Here is a 15358-nt window from a genome sequence, read left to right as displayed (position 1 = left end):
TTTTCCTAGGGAGACTCCTTCATCCAAAAGATAAAACCTGAAGTCATAAAAGCATGTTATTTTTAGGAGACAGTTCCTTAGGAGCTTACAAGAGGTTAAGTAAGATTCATAAAAGAGAGGAATGGGGGAGGGTGTGTAATAAAGTGGTATATGTTACTTGAATGACAAATAGGGAAAGCTGTGAACCACTGGAAGCACCTTTTTTGTGGGAGACAACCTCAGGAAGTTGGCAGAACTCGGATGTGCTGTTTGAGAGCTGGTTTGTTCAACTTTCTCAGTTGTCTTCAAGACTGTTGAACAATGTGATTGGTTTTGTTGTGACATTTGGGAAAGCTGCATGTCAATACAAGTATAACAGCTTTAGTGTCTGGAGAATACTAGGCTTTCTTCGCCATACTTGACCACATTAATAAAATAAGCAAAGAGTTTTCCAGAATTGAATTTTTGCACCATTTGACATTATTACATAGAAGGCGCTGATCCTTCTTCTCCAAAAGGGCAGCAAATCCAATTCTTAAAATCACTTAGCCCCACAGTGAGATAGTTTGGCTCTTGGGTGCATCCACCCCTGTCAGGCCCCTTCCATAAGCTGCTGGAAGCAGTTCCTGCTCGCCGCACTGCCACAGACCTACACTGTCAATTGCTTCAGGTAGGCTTGGGGCACTTTTGCTGCCATGGCTTGCCTGTAACTGTGTCCCTGCCCCTGGCCTCCTCGAACAAGCTGCGTGTTACGTACACACAGCCACTTCCCTGATGGGCTGAAACACTCTTGCTTCTGTCAGCCCAGCCAGCAGAAACAGAATATGTTGCATCTCTTTTAAGTTGTGTCACATTATTTTACCCCAAGGGGTAAATCAAATGGATGTTTTACACAGCTGAGCTACGACATTTAAAGGATAGTATCCTGAGTTTTGAATTTACTGTTTCTGAAACACGGCTCTGCTCCGGACATGATGTCCTCAGAGCCAGCAGCGCATCCTGGTTGTGCACAGCCAGCGGTGGGGACTGGCACGGGCCCCTTTTTCTGGGAACGACAGAAAAGCCATTTCTGTATTTTTGTATATAGCCATTTCTCAGAAGCTGGTCTGCACTTTAACGAAGGAGTTACTGGTGTGTACTTGCAATGTTAATTCCAGGTTATATGGTTTCCCTGAGAATCGCCATCTGTCATGCTTTTCTGCCTGGAGGTCACTCAAAGTTACCACGGGTTGGTATCCTAAGACAGTGGGATGAAAGGATAAACCGTGTGCTTCGTCTTTAACCCTTAGTTATCCTTTTCCCTTTCAGCACCCTCCTTGATAGGTATGGTAAGGAAGGACTGGGCTTCCCAAAACAGCATTGCCCTCTCCTGGCAAGAGCCGGATTTTCCCCATGGAGCCATTCTGGACTACGAGATCAAGTACTATGAGAAAGTAGGTCACACTTACAGCATCACCCCAACTCAGTTCCTAAAGATCAATATGTTTCGTTATTTTTGTATTTAAAAAAAATATTTTAAACTTTTCACTTGATCCCATATACAATGCTTTATAAGTAGACTTTTTTTGTTGGAATTTGTACAGATTTTTGTTGTTGCACTTCTCACTTGTTTATGAATGTCTTGTTTCATGTCAGAACCAAATAGAGCAGCAGTCAGGGAGTAGATATACCTGTCTCATAGTAGCAGCAATTATGAACATGGATAATTGATTGTATGATTGAGAATGTTTTGATGTATAAACTGTAAAAGCTTTACATTGGAGTGGCACCGAAAAAATACATCTAAGGTAAACATCAATTTAATTTCATTTTGTGCTATTATTTAGCGATAACCTGTGCTTAAATGATAGAGTTCATTAGCCTCATTTAGAGGGTTACAAGAGATAGAGACTGCATGGCATTTATGTCACATTTCTGGCATCCTGTCAAAATTACGGTATTTCACATAAAAGTAGGCAACAACGTGCATTACAGGAAAAGGTACAAGGTAACAGACAGCATGTCCTACGAAAGCATAATCTGAAGCCTGCTTTTCCCAAAGCACAGAACATTTCATCGTTTCCAGTTAGCTACAGGGCCTAGCACTGGTGTAAAAATTTAGTGCAAATCAATGTCTTTATTCCTTGAAACATAGGAAGGAATTTCTTGATGTGCATATCTTACACAGTAATCTGCTAAATCAGTTCTTGCTGTTTCTTTGTCCCCATCTAAAAGTCACAATGGAACTAATGGGTAAGTGAGAAGACCACAAAGAACAGTAATATAAGCCAAGGCATGAAAGACAGATTTAGGGATGATAGGCTCTGTAAATATCAGAATTTCCTTCCTTGGCTGCCCTTCTCTATTGAGATTATGCAGCTTTAATAATGCAGGAAAAAAGGGTAAACTGGGGAAAATCCAAGTAATCTAAATAGTATAGCTAGAGGGAGAAAACAGTTTGTTTAGAATATTTGGCAGTCAAGCAACGAACTTTATTTTCCTACACTGATGGAACTCTTTCAAGTTTTGATCCATTACCATAGTAAACTACACTATGACTAGCACTGCCCTTTTTTGTTTATTTCTATTAAAATAATAACCAAGTGAATTAAAATAGAGAAATAGCAAGTTTTTATTCAATTATATGGGAACAAATATCCAAAACCATTCATATGGATGTTAAATTATGAAGCTCACATTTATAAAAATCTTTTATCAATAGATCATCTGCCAATATCTGTCAATACTGAGTGACAAGGCAAATAGCTCTTCTTAGAGATCTACATATTGGTAAGTCCTGTCCATTATACAAGACTAGAGAAACAGGCTTCATGGCCCTGTGATATATATACTTTTAACTGCTCCTGTCTGTTTCTACAAAAAAAAAAAAAAAAAAGAACCATTTTCTATTTTCACCTTTTGTAATGCATAAGGAGTATCTTTCAACTGTTAACTTCTCTTCCCTCTTAGGTGTGGGGAGATAAATGCACTGCTGGCATCTTCCAGTACTGTTGTACAGGGATTATTTTCTCCCTAAGTCACTAACTGGACTACATGCATAGCTCTCCAGTACACTTTTTGTTGTTAACTTAGAACATATATGCTCTCAGTCAGTGCTATGTAATAGGTGGAATGAGAGAAAAACACTCCAGCACCTAACAGTAACAAAGCCACTTATTTGAGCAGAAGAATAGCTATGTGACAGATTTGCAACAGCTCTCTTGAAGACCAGATTCTAGAGAGATAAATAATCTCGTACTGCAAAATGCTCTGTTGATTTGCAGTATTAAATTACAAAATGTGATTTTATACCACTTTAATTATATTTAAATATTGCTGAAGAAGCATACATTACAACTATACTGCTGGGTAAGTATAGTGGCCAAATGCAAATGGGATTTGTACATTGAAAAAAAAGAGGGAGAGTGTCTACCTCAAAGTCAGAAAATATTAACATGAACTTTAACAAATTCCTTCTTCTTCACCTTGAAACTCCACATATTAAACAGCACAGTTTGTGTAATGTCAGGGGTAGATACAGCAAGCGTAATCTTTCAGGCTTCCTAATGACCCTAAAAGGGGAAAATATCACCATTCCTATTATCAGAAGTGACAAAAATAGGGATGGTGTTGCAAAATTAAAAGAAATGTGATAAAAGGAAAATAATTTAACCAAATTTAGTATGAATCTACCACAGAGACAATCCTCTTCTGGAGAATAAAAAGTTGAGACAAAGCTCAAAAACAAGTTAAATATTAAAAGCTCGGAAAAATTCTTAATGTCTTAAGGAAACAGTAAAAATGAACAAAGTAGTGTCCATTCGCATTAGGTACTGTTATACAAAAGAATCAGTAAAAAGAAACAGATTTTGCAGTCCTATCTCTATCCTTTTTTACCTGTCATTTCTGTTAGAAAAGATAAGAGGTTTCGTTCTAACATACAATATAAGAAACTGAATGTTTCCATTAAATACAAACACTCAAACACTATTACAAATACAAACACTATTCTGGTCTCAACAGGTTGTGTCGGTTTCTTAACTTTGAGAAACTCTGAAGAACCCTTCAGGATTTAAAATTTTTATAACTATGAACATCTATTTCTTATAAGATTCCTTGGTGACATTTGCAAAATTATGAAGAAGACACTGGGGACCCTAGGGAAGCATGCTTTCTTTTAATTAGAACCAGTAGGAATTCTGCAGCTTGTAAATGGAAGTCATTTCTTGCCATGTGCTTCCATGGTTTCATGAAAGATCTGTAAACTTACAGAAGTCCAGTGGCCATGTAATAAAATACTGTGAGCACTCCACAAAATTGGACTGTTTCCAATGATTTTATAAGTAGGATAAAGTAGTGGTGGTGAACATGGAATACAGAAGCATCCTTCCATGCATATCCAGAACAAGCAGAACAAGGGAATAAGGCTAGACTGTGCTTGATCTGCATGAAAGTTATATTTGCAGTCTTGTGTGATACAAGTTGCACACAGAGAACCATGGAAAGATCAAGCTTCTAATCTCTTTGTGAAAAATAGTTTCTCATCTTCTGAGAAAGGTGCTTCCAAGTAATAGAGAAATAAAATAGAGAAGTTATCAACAAGCTACAAGTATGGAAGCCATACATTCATTCAAAAATATAATAAAGAGCTCAGTAATTTGACTGCTTTAAAGCACCTTCTTCCATATGAGCTTCATTTCTTCAGCGAATTGCTGCAAAATACTCATAACTTTAACAAAATATTGTTTGCCTTTGTCAGTCCCTAAAAATGAAAATCTTGAGAAAATAGCAAAACTTAGTTGTAAGCCAGTTCTATATGTATCCTACATATTTTTTGTTTCTTTTTTTAGGAATACACTCATACATGTTTGCGGGGTTGGCTGACAAGGGGTCACTCTGTTCTGCAGCTTTTCAGCCAAAAATGTAGGGAACATAAGGTGACCTTCGACATAATTTGAGAGCTGACTTGGCCTGCGAAGTAAACAAAAATTCTAAGAAATTTAGTCCAAGATGCTATGGGTTTCTGGCACAGTGAAGACCAGAAGTTTTCTGTTGCATAGTTACATGGTATACCGAGAGAGAGAGAGAATATGATCCTAAAGTAATAGTGCATGTTGAGGCTTTGTAGTTGAAATATCTTATTTCCAGTAGATTTGGAATCATTCTGAAAAAGTTACAGTTAGCAACATTTGTCACCTTAGACAATAAGTGAGTCTTTACTGCAGCACACAAAGAATCCATTAAGCGTTTGACCTTAGAGATCTAAGATGTACTCTGAAAAGCATTTCTTCAAAGACCTTTGTAGTCTTCACAGATACTAAACATTTGCAAGTTATCTCTCTTGCTACAGGATGTCTACCCTGTTCTACAGTCTATATTTGTCCATTCTATTTTATCTTTAATATCTTCCACAAACAGGAAAGTACTTTTAGAAGAAAAAAATCTTTCATAGGCATTGTTGTCTTTCCCTTCAAAAATCAAACTCCAGATATCAATATAATCTCTGTTTCCTTGCTAACAGAAATCAATTTTTTTCTTTATACTTTAACACTATTACTCAGACATTGACTAAAACTTTTACCATTTGAAAGATTCCAGGGCATCATAATCTGATCACCTCTACAAAGGTTGCATGCTCAAGTCAGATGAAGGCTGATATGACCTTGCCACAGCCTTGCAGTGAAGCTGAGTCCTTCTGTAGGAATTCTCTCATGGGAAAGGAAACGCAGTACGCAGTGGATATAAACCATACCAACTGCACTTCAGGTGGTGCAGCTGAACTGGAAAATGCTTATTCCTCCCCTTTTCCACCCAAACTCTCAAAGTTAATCATCAAAAATTAATGTTCCCTGAGAGCTGTGTTAAGCATACCAAGCTGTACACATATCAGAAACTATATTAAGTTTTAAATTCTCCCATATGGCCCAAATACACCAGCTGGATTATATTTTCTGTTACGAGGTAATATATAATTAGCTGATAAAGTCGGTCTGTAGGGAAGAGATTTTATAGGATTCATCCAAGCAATATCCAAGGCATTGCAATGACATCTCCAAATAGAAAGCATCTTCTGGAGCAGGATGCAGGATGTAAAGACTGGCTGATGTTTCTTTGCTTTCTTGTCCATTGGTGAAATTTGCACTAAAGCCAAATCCCTTTGATAAGATGCTTCATTTTGTTGGCAGATTCGATTTGTAACTTACAGGCAGTTTTCACATAAAAATTTTAACCCACGTCTATATGACAGTGAGTAGACAAGATATGTAGGATGTCAGATATGACTTTTCCTCTGCTCCACTCTTATTTAGCGTTGAATTAATAAATAAAGGAGAGAAAATAACCAAGTAGTAGAGACAAGGGGGAAATTAGTTTCCCAATGAGATTTTAAAAAGAGATGAAGAGCTGATGAAGCAGGTAGATAAAGTACCAGATTTAAAGAATTGGAAAGGAATATGACCTTTTTAATTTTTCTATCAATCTACAGCTGTATTTAATTAACTTCTATGAGGAGTGATGCTCACTCTTAAATTCTGATATTAAAGCAAACACTGCTATTTGTTTGAATATTTATTAGTATGAATTGAAATGAAGCATCCTGAATTTGAGTATGAAAATACATAAGAGAGTTTGAGGAAATTGACTTGATAGGAATAATGTGAAGATTTGAGCACATCAACGTGTAACAAATCTTAAAAGACAGAATTATTTTTACAAAAATTAATGTGGAAAATTTTAAACGAGGAAATAATTTACTCTTGCAGAATTGTATGCCTACAATAATATTTTGCTGTTTAAAGCAAATATATCTGTCCAGAAATACATGCACCATATTATTTCAAAGCCATAAAACATATGTACCATATATTACATACTATGTGTTCTGACAGCAAAAAGATATGGCACTCGATGTACGTAGAAAGGTATGAAATGATACCTTTGCTATTTTTTCTACATTTTTTTGAGGAACAGAGAGTCTGGTGTTCTGCTCAGTGCCACTCTGATGACTGGCACAGCAGTAGCATGTTGCTGGGAGCCCTGGAGACGTGCCACACTCGCTTTTGCCCACGTGCCCGAGTTGTTTCATTTCAGTTTTTTCTCCCGTGTGAATTGCCAGTTTAGGGTGTGTGACTCATCACTGTTTAGGACAACAGATGTTGCTGTGTGGATTTAGCAAAGGAGACATTTTGTCATCCTTTTCTTTAGATGAATTCGGCTCTGCTCAGGCAATATGTACATCATGCTTCTTTTCTCTCCTTTTTTCCCCTCTGCCCCCAAACCTGGCCCTACTCAAGTATCAGCTGGAGTCCTAACCTCAAGGAGAAGGAGCCACCTATTTTCATTAGTCAAGACAGACAGTTTTTATAAGAAGTACATCATGTAGTTAAGACAATTTCTGGGTGACATTTTGGGAAGGTGAAACAAAATCAGCGGACTGTGTCACATTGTTCAGGAGCAGGCATATCTCAGTTGGTGCTGTTGTGTCAGCATTGCTAGCATGTACTGTTTCTTTCTCTAGGCATATTCTTTTATTATTGCTAGGCATGCCATAGTGTGCTTGGTGCTGTTGCAAGCTTTCTGACTAAGTTTTATAAATATCGGTGACAGGGTTAGGGAACAGGAAAAGGCTTATAACAACAGCGATGAGCATATGATCCCTTCAGGTGTCTGACCAGTCAGTAAGTTTTTTAAAATGTATACTCATTATAAAATAGTGAATACTACAGTGTTAGTATTGAATGGTCAGCTGAGCAGTTCTTAGCCTTATGCTAATTGTTCTTTTTTAAAATGAAAAATTTGCTCCTGTAATTTTTTTTAAATTATTGGAATTAGTTGAGGGATAAGTAGCAATCTGCTGCCTGTAAGTAAAGTGTTCCAGAAATTAACAGAAGCAAGAAATGTAGGGGCCATGAAACACTGCATTTTTGTTATATCTTCAGCACGTTCTTGTAAAAATGAGAGCACTGAGTAATTTGGATATTAAGAGCTTTTGGACAGTAGTACTAAACAAACCCTACTGTTTGACCGAAGCAGCAGGAGCAGATCAGCATGTTGCTGTGAGCCCACAGAGCTCCATGGAGCACTTCTGGCATTCCTGGCTGTTCAGAGCTCCTGGGAAATGAACCATGTCTGGCAAATGTTTTTAAAAAATAATCACTACAAATGTGCTTTGGGAGATAATCATTAAAACGAAATCTCCTAGCTTATTTTAGCATAATAAGTGATGTTAAACAAGCTTCTCAGTTTTGCTATTCTGCTGTTATTAACCTAGTTTCCCAAGGGAAGAACTGTGAAAGGCTGAAGGATTCTAAAAAGAGAAAAAAATAGGTCTCCAAACTGTATAAAATGAGAGTGAATAATTAAGAGACTCTGCCCAGATATAATTTTTGCCTTTGGGAAGGAACCTAAGGTCCTTGCAACAGCCATTATTAATGACACTGATATAATTACTATTAGGAGAAAAAGAAATCTTGCCTCTAAATATCAATTAGGTACTGCAAAGGGTTTACCAAAGAAGTGGTAAGCTAGGGCAGCTCCATTAGCTGTCTGGTTTGGCCAGTCTTCCAATAGTTTTCTTCAGTTACTTAGAGCTAGCTTCTCACCATTTGTATTTAATAATAAAGTAGCCTACGGAGCTATTACTATTGTCATTCCTGATGAAACAAAAAATCTTGACAAGAAATATGATGCTGTTTAAGCAACCCTAGTAGATTTGATTAAAAAAACATAGTTCAGTCGCTGCTGACCTTGTGTTTTTGTCTGTAGCCAATACCATCTTCCCCAAGGAAAATTGTGTGCACAATACGTATTTCAGTAACTGCTATAGAAGAGCTGCACAAATGTAGAAGTGCATTAATGGTTTTGAATTAATCATTTTCAAACTCTTTCAAAGATACAGGCATGAGAGGTATGCAAACTACTGCATACAACCATTACAAACTATCAAGACAACAAACTTAATACCCCACTAGTTCCATACATCAGAGAAAGCTAAGGAAACTAAATCCACCAATAATAGAGGTTGGTTCCTGAAGAAAAAAGGTATTATTCAATGTTTTTTTCTAGCTATTCAGCAGTTGAACTTTAAAAAAAAAAAGTTTTAAAATAATTTATAAAATTTAAATTAAATAATATATTACATATTTAATTTTTACATAATAATGTAAACCACAGCAATCAAGAGTTAATTTTAAGCATGTGATTAGGTGAGCTCAAAAAATCAGAAGATCCTCATATTTTATAGTGCAGTAAAGTTCAGCTCACTCTGGAGATCAAACTTGAGATGATATTGATGAATGTGTTGTAAAAAAGGAATGTCTTTTCAGAGTCAACATATCAATTGCACAGAAGGAAATGGTAACACATATAACATGTTTAATCTGGAAGTAACAAATAAGAGACTGCACTCAAAATATTATTGTTGTTGTATTATTACCCAGTTTCAGTGTGTTCACCTTTGAGTGTAGTTCCAGTAAGTTTTTGTAATACCTGAAGTTAATGAGAGTTTTAACTTTTTCAGGTACCTTAGCACACATTCAAGTGTCAGACTTTGGGTTTGAAACTTTGACCTATTTTTACAAAAAGAAAGATGATTTTTGTGAGCAGTGGTCTTAAGTATAACTAAGGTGACTGCTAAATGACTATCTAGTCAATATTAATTTCCTTATATATGTTAAATATAATGCCTAGATACCCATTGCTCTAAAATATGTCAGAAAGTTTCCTTTAGACTTTCTTAAAATAAGAACTACCTTAAAAGTTCCTGAAAGTCTCTGTGAGCCAGAACTATTTCAAAAACTGAAGCTTGGTCAGTGTTTTAATAATACATAAAATATGTACTTTACAAAAATTGCTTGTTCCCAACCATAAACATGAATTCCCAGAATAAATCAACAAGATATGTACTTTGAGACATGGCTAAGGTAATAACTTTGTCTAAATGAAGGAATGTTCCAGTACAAGGTATTATTTCACTTATAGTTTTTTCCTGCTCTCCTTGATGCATTTAGGAGATATTTGGGGAAATAGAGCTGAAAAGGCATGTATTCTTTTTTGGAGATAATAGAGGATGTGACTTTTTTCTTCCTTTTTTTCATCTAAAGCTGCATAGCAACTGCACCCTAACCATGCAGAAGGAAAGATTGTTATTAGTTTTCCACTTTTCTTTTTTTTTTTCCACACCAAAGCCACAGACTACATAATGTAGACAAACTTTTTTATTTAAAGTAATGATGTCCCTGAATTAGTCAGGCTGGGAGAAGAGAGGAAAATCCAAAGAGTAAAAGGAAACTCTTTTAAGGAGACCCATTCTATTTTGATGGAATAAACCATATTATTTTCTGTGTTTAATATTATTATAAGCCTTTTACAGTTGTACTAAATAAAAGTTGTGCTAAATTGTTTTTGTTGTGACTGAAAATGCACATAGGCAAGCCTTTCATTCAGAAGTGTGATTTCTTTAGCCAACTCTTATTCTTAGAAAAGGTATATCGTTTAGTAATTCACAGGTAGTTTTGTAAGTTTTGTACTTCAATAAAATCATGAATGTTTGTGGGTTGGTTTTTTTTTTTGACTTAAAGAAATGTAATGCGGAAAAATCTTTTCATTTTTTATTTTTTAATGTACTAGTATTAATAGTTTCAAAGTGCCCTTTCTTGATGTTCTTGTCAGGGAAGCTGAGTTAACAACCTATTATTATGTACTCCTTACCAAGCTGTTAATAGCTTTAGAGTATTTTGCAGGAATTCACCTGCTGCTCATAAAAACATTTATGTTGCTGTAGGAACTTCACCAGGTTGATGCATCTTGTATTTGCAATGACCTTGCAAAAACTATCTGGTTTTCTTGTATATACTGCCAGAAGTACTAGTGTATTATATTATCAGAATAGCAATTCTTTAGTGATTGAGACTTCTTCTTTAAAAAAGTATGGTCTGTACCTGTCCTTACGTTTTTTTCAGATTAAAAATTTTGTGGTTTACCAACTCAAAAAATACTGTTTTAGATGCAGTTAGTTAAATTGGAAATGGACGCTTCTGTGATGCAAAAATAGAAACAAAATTTTCTTTGTTTTGAAAGTGGAAGATCAGCATTTTAGTTTACCTGTTAGATTGTTTGCTTCATCCTTCAAAATTTATGTTAAACTAGTCGGAAAAAGACTTCAGTATTTGCCATATACTCCTCTATTAACTCACTGAGGTGTTTGAAGAAAACATTAATTTAAATAATTTGTATATTAATTAATTAAATTATCATGTGTTTTAATATACAAATTATATTAATTAATATAATACATAAATTATATTAATTGGTTAAATTATTAATTAAATACTACTTTTGATGTAATGCCAGCATGAGCAATATAGTCATGATTCCAGAGATGAATTCAGCCCTTTTAAGTTAACATTACAAGACAGATGTTTGCTGTCTGCATGTGTACAGGTAAAAAAAATGCACATACTCACTAATACACAAAGAACGTAATATTTCACTGAATTTCGATATCTATTGACAAATTCATATCTGAAGAGCTTTGCATAATGACACATGCTACACAATCTCAGGGTTGTACCGATATAGAGATCAGCAGGTTTCCTCTTGCCTCTCATTTATCACTTTTATTGGAATGATTAAATTCAAACTTTAGTTAGTGTCAGAGTTTGTATTTTGGAATCAAAAGTGATTTTGGTTGAGTGGTGTTGAAATATATATTACTGTTTTCAGCATTATTCTGAACTTGTAAGTCCTGATTTTCTCTGGAGAAGAAAACAGTTGTCCCAAAGAACTTCATACACACACACACACACACGCAAAGTTATCATGTGAAATGTAACATTCATGTGGATTTAAATTAGTTCTATTGACTTCAGTCGTTTACTCCATCTTCACAATAGCAATCTGAATCAATTCTATCTATAAAAGTAGGTAATTTGCTTACTTAAATAAAAGGGATAGTATTGTTAGTAACACTGAACCACAATTAATAGCTCTCTTTTGTGTGTCTATAAAGCAAATCAACAGCTATGGATAGTTTCGCTTTAAACATGGCTTTTTTCAAGCTGTTACGTATCACTAGGACTCTTTTCCGTAGCTGCCATTTTTTTCTTGTAGGTAGGAATATATACAGTAGCAAAGGGAAACAGAAAACTGTACATTAGTCTGCTGTTCTAGGAATAAAAGATGATATTTATGTAGATGGTTCTACCTAGGCACAAACCAGTCTTAAAATCAGCCCTGTCACTGTACCTGTCCTCCCACTCCAAGATGCTGAAATACATTTTAAAAGGAGTTGGAAAGGCTTGTTGCTTCAAGAGGTTTTTAATACAGTATGCAGTCTTCACAAGGGCATTTGTAAAAATGTATACACTACACAAAGCAATTAAAATTTTCCCGTGAAGGAAAATTCTTACAAACCTGGAAAAAATATACACCACATAACAGGAGCCCTAATCCAAACCCTGGACCTAACTACCTGTGGGCATTGTAAGGGTTCTGAAATTGGGTAAATTAAACATTTTTTTGTCAACACCATTAAAGCTGGCTGAGTTTTGTGTAGCATGTTATACTATCAGTGTTATACTATATTTTTAGGCTTGCTAGATTGAATTGTATTTCACAGCTTTGAAAGTATGTTGGTCTTTTTTTTTTTTCGTAAAAATAGAGCACTGGCAACATCATATTTTAGGAAGTCACCATCATCTTCTGAAAAAAATTGAATCATTGCCTTTGTATTGAACTTTCACTTCAGTTCTAAGAGAATTCTTTACTTCAAAAATGTCTTCACACTTCAATATGAGATAGAGGAACCACTTGTTTGGGTACTGCCGTGGGGGAATGCTGCAGTTTTGTGTGTACAGCATTACTGTAATTATACCAATGCTGATAATGCTAGAAGAATACCCGACATACATCTCAGCAGCTTAGGGACCTGGAGGTGTCTGGACTGTTGCTTTTTACATTTCAGTTTTGGGGTGGTCTTTTTTTTTGTATTACATAGGTTGTCCCTTTTTTTTGTCTTTCCTCCAAGGTCTTGCATTTTCAATTTAAAAATGTCATCATATAGTCACCTACTTCCCATCTTTAACTAGAAGTACAATGCCTATGATTTACAGAAGTATATTGGGTTTGACTGAACAAATCACTGATATTCATGGTTATTCACTATTTCTCATAGATGAGGAACTATACTATATTCAACAAAATCACCAGGAAGCAGACAACAAAACTAAAGATAGTTATTTTTTTAAAAACAGTTCACAATTAAACTTGTTGCCTAAAGATGTTTTGGAAGTCTCTAGTAAAATTGGTTCAAAAACATAATTAAATTTGTGGAAGAAAAGTCTACCATGAGCTGTAAAATATAATGAAGTATATTTAGCTGATTAAGAAACCCACTAATCTGCAAATTGCTGGACTCGGGGCTTGGGGGATGAGGTGGCAGTGTTGCAGGTAGGCATGGGGAAGAGGAACTTAGATTTCTTATATGTGTCTCAAATCTACAGTGGCATATACCGGTCCTGATTCAGAAACTTGAACTACAAATCTTACACACCAAATGAATGACTTGGCAGTTAGCCTACTGGCTGTATGTATGTGGTTCTGTGGGCTTGTCTCACAGCAGAGAAAGTCACAGAAGGCTTCCAGTCTTAAAATTTTTGAAGGATTGCATCTGTTTCCTGTCGAGCATTATTTGTCAGCTGGTTTATTATCTGATTACAAAGCAAAGCTAAGCATTAGCTATCTCAGAGGACACTACTTTACTATCCAAAGATGACAGCCACTCTTTGAACACTAGTTGAGTTGATTTTCACCAATAATAAGGAAGTTCATGCTTGCTTTTTCCAAACTAGAAAAGATAGTGCAGAGAAAAAAATAAAAAATAAATGAACGAATGAAAAAAAAATAAGAAAAAAACTCAAGAAGAACTGGAGAGGCTGAAATTTTTATATGCTTAAGTTAGAAAGGCTACTGAAGACACTGTTGCAGAGGTTTTCACAGGTAAATATTTTTAATTAGAAAACACATGTTATCAAAGTAGTTCATAACTGCTGGAAAGATGGAATTTAATGTTTGAGATTATCTGACAATTCAAGTCATGTTTCCCAGCTCCCTTTATTATATTCTGATTGCACCTTGTTCAACCACCAACTTAAGGCATAGACCTGTTTTTATTCCTCTCAATTTAATCCCCTTGTCAGTATGATCAGCTGTGTCCTATCTGCTGCCTTCACACCTGCTTTTCCTGCTTGGCCCTCCATGTAAACCACATAGCATTGCTCTTCCTACCTCTCACCTCACTGTGCTTGTGGGAGTGTTAACTGTAGCAGAGTCACCGCATCCTCCCTTCTTCTCACTTAATTTTCCCTTTTTTTTTTTGTGTGTGTGTGTGTGTGGTTTACCTCACATTAACTCATTTTTGTCTTTCCAGGTATATAATCCAATTAAAATGAGGTTTGGCTGGGTTTTGACCTTTCCATATTTTCTTTATGATTGGTTATCTGCTCTTCCCCTTTCCTAGTTGACAGCTTCACATTATGTATGGAGAAAGTGATGAGCTGACTGGCAGGCAATCAGAATATAAAATACTGAAAGGCCAAACAGATAAAGCAGACTTTAGTATTTCAGCTCCCCATACTGTTACATCTCAGATTAATGACAAGGGAGGTTGAGAAGGGAAGGGAGAAGATTACAGCCTGAAGTGGCTGATGCTTTAAAATTCTGCAGGTTTCCTCTCTGAAGCAAATACTATAATCACCTGCAATTTTCTTTATGGCCCCACCTTTTCCTGTCAGAGTTTTCCTCTTAGGTCAGATTGGTTGTCACAGCCTTGTAATCACTTTTTTTAAATTTACCCGAAGTTTGTTAGACAGCTGGAACTGTAAGGTACAACATTTTTAGCAAGCATTTTTTTAAGAAGGTGAATGATATCTTTGACTATTATTGCTATTATTGTAATTTTTCTTATCTCTCTATATATTTCAATGAGGCTTTACCTAATCCTGCTGATCATACTGTAATCAGATAGTAATTAATGTTCAGAAGCACGTTTGAACCTATGAATCTCTTCTCTAAAATCTTCCAGATATTGTTGTTGGCATTCATGTTAAGAGATACACTATAGGTCAAAATAGCCTAACAGAAAATCATGTACAAAATGTTATAAAGATAAGCTTTCAAAGATAGATTTTGAGTTTCCCATGTGTAGTTAATTTTCCTATTTTTAATGTGGTTACTCCTCTTTACAGTGATATAAGTGAGATAAGAAGCAATATATGATTAGGGGCAATAAACATTTCAAAATCATTTTATAGGAATAGTCACACTGCAAAAAAAGAACATATTTTGGGGGAATTATTGGAGACAAGTTTGTTGTGAGACAAATCACAGGCAATTTCCATAAATT

General features: G+C 35.5%; 1 protein-coding gene across 15 annotated transcripts in view; it reads left to right on the top strand.

Moving 5' to 3' along the window:
• Nucleotides 1-15358, top strand: part of EPHA6 (EPH receptor A6) — a 575874-nt gene that overhangs the window by 398775 nt on the left and 161741 nt on the right. For 14 of the 15 annotated variants that reach the window (XR_014578284.1, XR_014578285.1, XM_083820701.1 and 11 more), the window contains one exon: nucleotides 1288-1412. Coding sequence is in view for 13 of the 15 variants with exons in the window: in XM_083820701.1 (XP_083676827.1) it covers nucleotides 1288-1412 (125 nt within the window). In the remaining 2 variants the exon portion in view is untranslated. Of the gene's footprint in view, nucleotides 1-1287; nucleotides 1413-12575; nucleotides 13954-15358 lie in introns of those variants that run through there. The other variant, XM_083820697.1, reaches the window with a different exon arrangement.

Source organism: Anser anser (genome assembly GCF_964211835.1).
Source record: "Anser anser genome assembly, chromosome: 1".
Classification (NCBI taxonomy): Eukaryota; Metazoa; Chordata; class Aves; order Anseriformes; family Anatidae; genus Anser; species Anser anser.
The sequence above is the reverse complement of the archived record's forward strand: the minus strand, read 5'-3'. Positions and strand labels throughout refer to the sequence as shown.